This window comes from Kwoniella bestiolae, chromosome 2 (assembly GCF_000512585.2).
Source record: "Kwoniella bestiolae CBS 10118 chromosome 2, complete sequence".
NCBI lineage: Eukaryota > Fungi > Basidiomycota > Tremellomycetes > Tremellales > Cryptococcaceae > Kwoniella > Kwoniella bestiolae.
The window spans coordinates 1,657,206-1,667,997 of NC_089242.1; the positions used below are offsets into that span (position 1 = coordinate 1,657,206).

At 47.4% G+C, this 10,792-nt stretch overlaps 5 protein-coding genes and 1 non-coding gene across 6 annotated transcripts; 4 read left to right on the forward strand and 2 right to left on the reverse strand.

Moving 5' to 3' along the window:
- Positions 1 to 644: 644 nt before the first annotated feature.
- I302_103762 (uncharacterized protein) lies at positions 645 to 1,415 on the forward strand (the record flags this gene model as incomplete). The annotated part of the gene is made up of 1 exon (XM_019189131.1): positions 645 to 1,415. The coding sequence occupies one exon, from the start codon at positions 645 to 647 to the stop codon at positions 1,413 to 1,415; it is 771 nt and encodes a 256-aa protein (XP_019048693.1).
- Positions 1,416 to 1,856: 441 nt separating this feature from the next.
- Positions 1,857 to 3,114, forward strand: I302_103763 (uncharacterized protein; the record flags this gene model as incomplete). Its single annotated transcript, XM_019189132.1, has 2 exons — positions 1,857 to 1,940; positions 2,113 to 3,114. The coding sequence occupies 2 exons, from the start codon at positions 1,857 to 1,859 to the stop codon at positions 3,112 to 3,114; spliced, it is 1,086 nt and encodes a 361-aa protein (XP_019048694.1).
- Positions 3,115 to 3,265: 151 nt separating this feature from the next.
- I302_103764 (uncharacterized protein) lies at positions 3,266 to 4,139 on the reverse strand (the record flags this gene model as incomplete). The annotated part of the gene is made up of 2 exons (XM_019189133.1): positions 3,266 to 3,767; positions 3,835 to 4,139. 2 exons carry the CDS (start codon positions 4,137 to 4,139, stop codon positions 3,266 to 3,268), a joined length of 807 nt encoding a protein of 268 aa, XP_019048695.1.
- A 136-nt stretch (positions 4,140 to 4,275) lies between these two features.
- Positions 4,276 to 4,390, forward strand: I302_103765. Its single transcript, XR_002022016.2, has one exon. It is a non-coding gene; the product is annotated as a 5S ribosomal RNA (ribosomal RNA).
- An 84-nt stretch (positions 4,391 to 4,474) lies between these two features.
- Positions 4,475 to 7,021, reverse strand: I302_103766 (uncharacterized protein; the record flags this gene model as incomplete). Its single annotated transcript, XM_065869736.1, has 15 exons — positions 4,475 to 4,651; positions 4,721 to 4,836; positions 4,905 to 4,995; positions 5,054 to 5,124; positions 5,176 to 5,235; positions 5,288 to 5,390; positions 5,450 to 5,466; positions 5,526 to 5,596; positions 5,652 to 5,721; positions 5,777 to 5,921; positions 5,982 to 6,226; positions 6,279 to 6,337; positions 6,402 to 6,555; positions 6,618 to 6,770; positions 7,006 to 7,021. 15 exons carry the CDS (start codon positions 7,019 to 7,021, stop codon positions 4,475 to 4,477), a joined length of 1,548 nt encoding a protein of 515 aa, XP_065725808.1.
- An 801-nt stretch (positions 7,022 to 7,822) lies between these two features.
- Positions 7,823 to 10,134, forward strand: I302_103767 (uncharacterized protein; the record flags this gene model as incomplete). Its single annotated transcript, XM_065869737.1, has 14 exons — positions 7,823 to 8,004; positions 8,086 to 8,093; positions 8,170 to 8,202; positions 8,441 to 8,457; positions 8,530 to 8,641; positions 8,709 to 8,721; positions 8,808 to 8,850; positions 8,956 to 9,093; positions 9,200 to 9,366; positions 9,486 to 9,616; positions 9,702 to 9,723; positions 9,792 to 9,828; positions 9,916 to 10,020; positions 10,096 to 10,134. 14 exons carry the CDS (start codon positions 7,823 to 7,825, stop codon positions 10,132 to 10,134), a joined length of 1,047 nt encoding a protein of 348 aa, XP_065725809.1.
- Between the last annotated feature and the right edge of the window lie 658 nt (positions 10,135 to 10,792).

Below are 10,792 nucleotides of genomic sequence, written 5' to 3' on the forward strand. Positions count from 1 at the left end.
AGGTCGATGAAAGGATACAGAAGTAACCAATGACATACCGCTATAGGAGAACATAGGGTGTCTTGAGCTAAGCACAAATGTACTGTCTCACTTGCTTTACCAACTGGTCTACACCAAGTAATCACCTCTCAGATCACCACAGTGACCGAAGCATCGTTGCCCAACAACGCCCAACGCCCTTTGATTTCGCCAGTTCACTGCCAACGCCCGACATGACTTTACCTGATCCGCAGTATGAAGGCGACCTGGTCTGCCGAGGCTTGGAAGATATGTATCCCACTCATACAACAGCCTACAATCGTTATATCAGGGAACATCCCTCGCACACCGAAGCGATTCCCGTACCACAGCTGACCGACCAAATAATCGGGAACGGTGTCAAGTCTACGATTGAAAGGCTTGGAATTCGAGGCGCGCCACAAGCGCGGGTAGTTCCCTTCCAGTACCACTACTACGCGCCGTGCGACCCTTACGATCCCACTCGATTCTTACGATATTGTGACATGTTGCTCCAGGACCGTGTAGACTATAATGACCGGATGGAGGGCACGAAACCCGATAAGCTAGGGCATATAGTCACTGATCTGTCTATCGATTTTTGGTGAGAACCTTGGACCAAGCGACTATCTGATACCGAGGCTACGATGGAGATTTTCAAGTACTATGGGACATTCCAGGATGATGAAAAGAAGAGCTCAACACCTGTCTCGGCTTTCCTGGGGCCTTTCGCCCAGGTGAGCTACAAGAGGCCGACGGGAATGATTTTCCATAGCAGACGGCTAGATGGTACCGAAGAGATCAATCCGAGAGCTCTACAAGCTGATAGGGTGGACCTGGCTTATCCCCTAGATCTGATGATACCCGAGCCGGGAAGTCTTGACCCAGCTACCCAGACGATAGTCTTTTCTCGACCGATGTGCGAGACAGCCATTCCCTACCTCAACTCCACGCTCACCCGACGATCTGATCTGAATGATTTTGAACTCTCGGCCAATGCTGCCAACTGGCAGTCTTTGGAAAATCACGTCAATAGCAGACTGCGTTTGGCGGCTCACGACTGCGGTCGATACCTCACGGACGGTGCCAGGCCTCCGGCACAGATCTCGGACGCATCCACAGCAGGGTTCCAATTATCAGAGGGACCAACTTTGATACGCAAGCTAACAGTTGGAGAACGAACCCTTCAAGTACACAAGATCCTGGGCCCGTCTTTCACAATCCAGTCTTCCAGAGGCGATGATGTTGATGTCAATATATACTGGCTTCCAATAAGAACACTTCAAGGGTCCGGTGCCTCACTAAATTCGGCTGCTCATCCTTCAGAAGCGGTTTCATCAATTCTTGAAAATCGCTGTTCGGCTACGAGGTGCGAGACTGGGTCGGCTGGGGAAATGTCCAGTCCCTTCGTATGTTGATCAAACAAAACAGTCTCTTTTCCTGACATGTCTCTACCCTATCGCGACTGGGTCTCCAGCTTCCTAGTGCGATCAAAGACTACGGTTTTTATGCGTCAGAAACGATTCTATCGTTATTGGAGCATGGTCTCCCATCTGGCGGCGAATGCACGAAAGGGAGAAAGCCACAAAGCTTCTTGCTTCAATTCCCGTTGTTGATTCCGGACCTTCACCCTATCGTATGCAGTCCCTTCTCTCTCTAGACTTGGTTAGGAACATGTACTGTGTATGAAGCTGCAGAAAAGCTTCACTGATCATTCGAGTGGAGCACATGGCAACAGCAGCTTGGTGATTCCCCCTTTCATTTGCCCGTTGACGTGTCGCGGCTGTAACTCGATATCTTCCGAACCTGTCCATGATCAAGGGAGACGGAAACCGTCACTCGAACGGCTAAGGCAAGCAATGTCTTCGCTTATTGAGCAGAATACCAAAGCAGACGAAAAAGGCAGTAATAAGAACTCGCTTGGAGATCCAACGAGAGACTTGGTAAGCCTCAAACTGGGTCGAGAGATTTACAAGAGCGCAGATGTCAGACACAGAATGGTATAGGCCCCTTCGTGGTTCAGTCCAATATTCCCAGTACTTTAGAAAAAAACCGACTTGGCTGATTTATGCCACTTTTGTTCCATAGACCTCACTGAACCATTTGCATGGGTAGTCGGGCTTTCATATTTTACATCGACGCGGTATCTTGTCAGCACCACTGCGATTTCCAATAACTACGAATATAGGTGGACTCCCACCCCTCCCTTCCCCCGTACTATGGTCACCTGGTACTCGAGCTGAACCCCTTTCTATCGCCGTGTTACAGGCCATTCTAGAAGGTCATGGACGTCGGAAGGTTATAGAGAGGCTGGGAATAATGGCCAGAGATGATCTCGAGATGGGACTGACGGTAACCGACATATCCGAAAGAGGAATCATAGATTTTACAGCCGAAGGTAGACATCTTAGGAGAGCAAGGGAACGTCAGAGCATATATGAAGAAATTCGGAGTGGTATGTTTCCTGACATCCTAGAATATACCCACACAGGTCAGAAAATCGAGTTTTTCCATTCGCAAGACACAAGTATCGAAAGACTTGGGGAGCATGAAGCTACGGTAGAGTTCATGAAGCACCTGGATGACTTAGTAGACGTTCCCAAAGATATGGACGAAATATTAGGGTTTCTGGACCAAAGGGCCACAGAGATACATCGGAGAAGGGGCCCAGATGACTCAGAAGAGCCATTATCGGAGATTCAGGTTTATACTACTCCAATGATGAAGATGCCCGAGGGGAATGAATGGGAATGGCAAGAGGAAGTCAAGACGGCCTGGACTAGACCTATCTCCCTCGAAGCTCAAAAAGGTATGATACCGTATCTCCGGAACAACTTGGATGGCTTGACTGTTCAAGATGGGTATCGCACTGCGGACCTCTACGGTGAGATTAACAGGCGGTATGTCCTGTCTGCCCAACAATACATCCGGGACATCTGCAACGGGACCACATCCTCAGTTCCGCTGTCAACCTCGAATGTAGGTGAGGATTCCAAAGAGGTGCACCATGTGATCCGAAATAACGATGGAACTTCCATACTCCTAAAGCTGGGGTGGCTGGATATCCCTTCATCCTCAAAGTTCACTCAAAATCTAAGTATCACCAGGGCTCCATGAAAGCCTATAACGCGTCGAGAGGTCAAGGAACCTGTTCAAATACTCAACCATCGATGTTGAGAAGCAGTGGACGTACAACATCAGTATGTTGATGTTAATCTAGGCATGATCAGGTGTGGGAGTGACGGGATCCACGTATAATGCATTTAGATTATTCCACTAACAACTGAAACCTCTCCGCCACCAACTCCCATTGTGGACCCTCTCTAGACGCAGGAGTGGGAGGCTGACCCCTATAAACCAAATCTATCGTCCGGAGCAGCCCAAGCAGGTAAGGTAGTTGGGGTTGTGACGCATCACTGATCGAAATCATCCTAATACCCAACCATCGTCTCTTGGAATCTCTACCCATAAAAACCAGAGATTTTTTCGCCAATTCCAGATCATTGAAATGGCTCGCTAAGCAGAAGGTCTCCCATGGTGCCTGTTCCGGATGGGGGTTTAATCTTGTTCGAATCCGCTCGTGGATCAGGGGACAGTCGTACTTGTCGCATGTTTCTAGGAGAGTTTTGGTCTCTATCCATGAGAAGGGGATGAGAGGGTCGGGCAGGTACATGAGATCGAGGAATCGTTTTAGATCTCTGGAGTGAACGTCTATGGGAATTGGGGAGACCATCATTTGAGAATCGTTCAAAAGGTCCCTTAGCACTGCACTGGAATACAAGGGTATGAATTGGCATTAGTATGATCAGAGCAGGGTGGATGTTGTGGTGCACTCACCTATGAGCTTTCAGCATATATCCATGGACCTTGAAGTGCAAATTGTCCGAGCTGATCAAGGTGATATCAGCATCTTTGGCTTGATAGTCCAAGTTTTGGGTGGCAGCATTTCGATCAGCCGCTGGCGGTATCATCACCAATTTTGGATTCTTCTTGTGAATAATAAGTGCCTTATCTGACTTGTAGGGAGTCAATATATGTAAAATATCTCTCTTCTTCCAAAGGGCCGATAGCGCTCGATGACACAATCTTGAAAACATCCTCCTGTGCAGGGGTGAGTCCCCGGAAATATCTGGGTCAGACATTCTGACGCAAGTTTCAGTTCGGGCGATGGTCCGTGGCACTCCCGTTGTCTCCGACGCTGACTTTTGCGAAATCCATGAAAGAGCATCCTGATGGCACAATTACGCATCACCTTTAGGTAAAAGCTTGTCTTTTATCTACGGCCATCGAATCTGGAAAATACTGCATCCCGTTAGCTCTGCGAAGTCAAGTCGGATATTGCTCGACTAGTACCAAGGTTGGGGACATCTTGGGAATCTCGAGTGCTGTAGTTGTTTTTCTTTTTGTTTCTATCTTCGTTTTGAACCCTTGACCGTGAGTATATGATAAGGGATGCATGGCATGATGCATCGGCCATTCACTCTACTTTCGGTTTCACCTTGAAAAACTTGTCCAACCCTCCGCCAGCCTGTTTCGGGTCGATCACTTTGAGCTTCTTTGGTGATGGTGATGAGACTGAGACACCTGTCTCGGATTTGATAGTTGATCCAGGCTGGGGCACACCCATCTCTTCAAGCAGGAGATCATATTCGGCCTAGCCACCATAGTCCCCGATCAACATGTGTCGTATGTGACGCGCTCGTACGCAATGCTGATGACGTACTTTAGGTATTATACCTCCCGTGGCTTCTTTGTGACCTCTTGCATAATCCCCTCCTACCCTTTCTTTAAAGCCTGGTATACCGTCTGCATATTCGTTAAGCAATGCTATGAGGTTCGCTAAAGATGGACAAACAATCCTTATCAGCTCCCCATGCAGACAATGAAGGGTGTACAACTTAACTGACGCTGCTGACCCTCGGGCAACGAACGGAGATTCGAAGCTATACGACAAGAGAAAGAGACCCTCCCATCCGTGTGAAATCCTGTATTTGCGCACTACGACCATAATCTTCAGTCATTTATTACATTTGAGCTGATGCATGAAAGTGCTTACCATCACCATGAGCAGCTTACTGCTCTTCCTACCCAGCGTGCCCGACCATCGAGTGGCAATGACGGGATGTACTGTCCAGGTCTATCAATCCCCACCTTACGCTTTATCTTGATTAAACTTACTCTGGAATCCTGTGTGAACGGTGCATACGGCGACTCTACCATCCTTCGAGAATCTGGGAGCTATAGACAAGATATAAGCGATGTGTGGTAGTCCTTCGGGGATCAGACTCACGAGTTCTAGCCCATTTGGTAGTTTCATCGGCTACATCCAGTTTACATAGCTTGAGGAAAGCGTTGGAAGCCAGATCAGAAGGCGAACGAGCATTAAGCATGATCTGCAGTATAAAATATCAGTGATGAAAGTCAAGAATGCACAGATTCGACGTGAACTTACATCCCAGGCTTTGGGTACTGTCGATGTTCTCATAAGCATGTGCATCTCCTCTCCAGGTTAATTATGATTGACTCACCATTGTATTCCGCCGTACGTCGTGGTGCATTCACCCCCGAGACGGCTTCACTGAACGCCTTCGATCCTAGTCTGCCCATCTATACATCAGCTATGCTCGTAGTAGTTGGCAGGGGACTTGGCATACCGCTTGAACACCGCTCCCAATTCTGACGGCCACGGTGCAATACCCCACTTCGGTACTGTAGTTCCGAGATCTGACACTCACAATCAGTAAACGATAATGGAAAAGCAGGACATGGGACCACTCACCACCTATCACACCCACTACAGCTCTCCAAGCTTCTTCCTCGTGTACTTTCACATGCAAATCTCTCAGGAGTAGGTACGTCAACAGCGCCGCAGTAGCGATAGGACTCGATCGACAGGCAGTCAAGACTTGCGATCCTTCTGGCCACTTTGAATTTTGTCAGTAAAGCTTGTTTCCCCTAGCGCGAGGAGGAGTCGTAGAACCCACCTCATCTGACATATGATGATCCACTATCAACACCCTTTTCCCCTTTTGATCCTGTAGAGGAGGTACCAGTGATCTACCAGGTCTACTACCTTGATCCAGCACTACGACTTTCTCTGCTCCGCTGGAATCCATCAGGTTTCGTTCATAATCTGAATGGATGTTATTACCTTTCGTCAGGTGATGTACCGATATGAGTGAAGGTGGGTGCTTCATATGTATCAGAGTTCGATATAGGAGGGTCCCAGCTAAGCTCATCCAGATCAGCTCCATTCCCATTCCAAAATAGAATGTAGTCACCTGATAAGCCATCTGCATCCTTATCAGGTACTATCAATACGGATCGTTTGTTTTCCACTCTATCAGCTACGTCTATTAGCCTTATGCCTTGCCTTGTATTGCAGCGATGTAGATCCCACTAACATATCCCTTATGAAACCTCTTGCTTCCTCCATCGCTGGGGCCGGAGCCGGCCAATCATTCCATTGCGGTCCATATTCCCTAGCTGCATGCGACGGGGTCGATACCTCTTTAAGGGAGGTGGTAGATGATCGTCTGCGTCTCTTGAACGGACTGCCTATACCTTGCTTCAGCCATGAGCGCGGAAAAGAGTTATTTGGACCTGATGTGGTCACATACTGGCTTCTGATGATGCTGACCTCTTCATCACGATTATCGATATGATGGACCGGTTAATCGGCGCCGGTCTAAAGGATGTGAAGCGAGTCGGCAGAATGATGCTGGTCTGCCTGTAGTGAGTGATCCGAGCTGGTTGAGGGGGCACTACTGACGCTGGAGGTGGATGCTTGTTAGTCGTGATGGACAAGCTCATTCATCTGATTGATTATGAATCTGATATCCGCCAGATGGGCGACCAAAACAAATACGGTAACGGTCTGTCGATCGTCATGATGTCATTTATCCGATTGTCGCGTGGTATGGTTTTGCCTTTGTGTTTCGAGTCCGATCAATCGATAGATTCGTGCATCTCAACTCCGTCTGCGCTTTTAAGCTTAAGATCACTCACACAAGTATTGGAGCATGTTGTGTTCCTTTTGATCATCAGCTTGGATCCTTTTATCTCGCATTGAAACCCTCTTGTTCGGGCTCACTATGAAGATTTGATCGGAACACGGGCATTGCGGCGAAGGGGTGTAACATGTGGAAAGTTGAAAGATGATCAGTGCATTATCCCGTTCTTCTATTTTGGTCTACTACTGCAATGCACTACACCTCATTCGTCGCTTTGATCGTTGATATGAAACAAAAGACTACTGGACACAGGTACTGTGTCCATGATGCGAATAGAGTGGGGCGTAGAACATCTCGAAGGGCCGACGCGCAGACCCGAATAGCAAGTGTGATTGTTGACTGTTGAAATATTCATTCAGCTATGAATACCACCTTGAAAGGGAGTTCGTAAGACAACCTTACTAGCTGACTCCCTCTGGATACTTACTGGCCAGTATTCGATCTCATATCACCACACGGACCAAAGTGGGAATGTGGGTAACACCTTTTAGGTTGGATCTACTGTCGGTTGAAAAATTTCAGCGTCAACCCGGGCGCAACAAATCCAAAAAACAAACAAACAATCAATCGATTACGACGTCTTTGCTAGCTTCAGTCTTGGCCCTGCAGAGTGGAGTGTAGCTCGCATTTGAAGCAGAGTGGGGAAGATCATATGTACCATACAGCTACAAAGGGTTAAACGCACGATAACGATTGATGCGTGGCGAGAAGATATAAGACGATACTCTTGGTCCTGGGAGGACGATCTCTTCGGTATTCCAGCTCAATTCCTTATCCTTATAACCAGTTTTCACTTTTTCAACGATATCAGCATGACTGGGCCCGATACCAATCAACCTTACAATGTTCAGCCCTCAATGATCGTTACCAATGCCCATGCCAATCCCGGATTAGACGGTCAAACGGAGTACGACACCGCGTCCGATATGACTCCTGGTAGTCCTACGGACAGCTTCTCCACGTTCAGCATGACAAGTACCATGAATGATAGAGTGTGAGTTGATCTTTGCAAAGAGACCTCATCACTGCCAGAGAGATTAAGTTGACCCAACCTAACGATCTTGTGTGATATCAGATTCAGAGGTACGTATACTGTAGTCAGAGTATAAACAATATCGCGCTTTTAGTCTCATGATACTGATATTTCGTTCCATTGCAGAAGACGGTGGAAGGCGATTCCAGGCTCAAAATGGTAAGAAGTCTGTCTGCTTCATATATTAGTTGTCCATTCTATACTAACTTCCTCCCGTTAATCTTGTTAGACGACTATTCTGTATGTGTATCGCGATTATCTCTCTGAGGACCAATGGAGCTTACAGTATCATCATGCTATTTCAGTTACCGAACGGTAAGCATTGCTCATCACTCAACGGATGTTCCCCAGAACGCACTAATTGACGAGGTAATGCGCTTCCATCCTGGTTATATAGATGAGCAAGAACTCGAGGTATGTCCACACTCTGAGCTGGAGCACTCGCCATCATGTATTGTACAACCGATAGCTGATGACATCACTTAGCGGCTGGAATGTCAACATCGGGTGTTCAAGGCTGTTCAGGCGGATTCGAACTACTTGGCGCCGGTCCATAGCAGTTTATTCAACGGTGCAAGAGCCTTGGATATTGGGTGTGGTGAGTTCCACGCTCTCAATCTGAGATGCAGCTCTTCTGCTGATACATCATTATGATTTTGGACCAGGTACGGGTATATGGTCAGTCAGAACCTCTGTCAATCAAACGAAATCATTCTTCATGTATATGTGTGCATGCTCAGAACTCCCCTTTACATGTACCGCAGGGCGATCGAGATGGCTCAGGAATTTCCTAAAGTCGAATGGATCGTATGTTCCCCTGTCATGTTGTCACTCTATTATCCATCCCGATATCTTGGTCATCATCAGGCTACGACGCGCGCAGCTAACGTTGCGTGGTACTGTATGATACAGGCGACAGATCTAGCACCGGTACAGAGAGATTCTGATCTTCCTGATAATCTCCATTTCGCTCAGAACGACATCACACAGGGATTACCTTTCCCCAATGAAAGCTTTGATTTTGTTCATTCGAGATTACTGGTCATGGGCGTGAGTACAGTACAATCAAGCTCTTTCCCTTGTACTGTATTGAAGTGATCAAGTCATCCACCTGATGAAAGAGGTTTTGAGCTGATACCTCCGTATGCCTCGCCAGGTTCGCAATTGGAAGGCGATCGTCGACGAGATACTGAGAGTGCTCAAACCTGGCGGAATGGTGCTCATGATCGAATGTGATTTTCCGTGGGGATTACCGGGCGTATCTGAAGATCAGTGGGCGGAGAGGGCAAGGGGACATGTAAAGTTTTCTGATTATTTGAAGATGTGAGTGAGAGTCGATCTGCGGTCCATCACAAAACAACACCATCTGCTGTTTGGTCCAAAAGAAGAGAAGAAGGTAGAAGGAGGACTGACTGTCTTTCATCGTATGCTATGAAACACAGGGCAGTTGAGAATAGGGGATACGATCCCCAAGCAGCATCCAGGACTATAGCATCGTTGATGCGCTCAAGTGGGAAAGTCAGGGATATATCGCAGATCGAAAGTTGTTTACCACTCTGGGGATGGTCCGAAGGTGAGCAGATTTCCCAGTTTGTCCTAGGGTTAGCTGAGAGCATGAGAGGGTTGAAAACTGATGAGTGAAAATAACAACATCATAGATCCGCATTTACGACGAGCAGGGTAAGCCAATCTATGAGAGTAAACTCGCAAGATCGCGGACTGCCGGATTGACGGAAGCGTGTTGTCAGAGAGATAATGAGAGCAGACGCAGAGGATATACCCAACGTAAGTCCTGTTCAATTTCCCGCAATCCACTCACTCGATATCTCCATGACCGTGGCCGCAGCTCATCTGTTTGATCCATTTCGACAGTCCGTCAAGATCGTCATTCAAGATGCGTGCGAAGTGCCTGAATCGAGATACCAAGAGATCAAAGTTGGGTATCTGGCTGACCTGGGAAAACCAGGTGCACATACCGTACGTACATACTATCCAGCACCGTATCATCTCAACTTTCGAGGATGAATGAGCTTCTGATCCCGTTTGAACTAGGCTGTACCGATCTTTCATAATTACGGGTGGAAGGTTTGATCTATTTTGGTATCCGTGGAAATCCGGGATGCCCGGCTTATCAGCCCAAGATACGATTTGAGGGAGGATTCCATACTTTTTTTATATATCTATAATTATTCTTCTGCCCTTGCTTCTCGGCCACCCGTTACCTTTGACGTGCTGTTAATATACGAATTGTGTCCCCTTGATGATTTTCCACTGTGCGTATATCAAGGTCTACATGGGAATGTGAGACAGATTTGAGACTGCCGCCTTTGTACACGGATGAATGGCTTATAATGATCTCCCACACCAAGCCAATCATAGCATACAAGTTAGATGATACTGTAAGCCGGAACGGAGACAACTGGCTGCATGGAAGCATTGTAAAAGGACCTACAACGTATGTTTGGGATATTCTGAGGTATGTACACTCGACTTGGTAAATGCCACACATGGGATCTCTGCCCAGAAGAGAGACGTGGATGAAGGAGAATAAAGCAGGGATTGTTGTTCTTGTCGAGTGATTCTAGGCAGGGTAAAGCGAACTGAGATGTCTTGAGACGATCAATCGTTGGATCTGGGATGTTCCTGATGAGATACGCCGAGATCAGCCGTGCCCTTACGCAGTACGCGATACCTAGGTTGTTACACAGAACTCACCTTCATCTATAGACAAGAAAAGCAATAAAGCAGG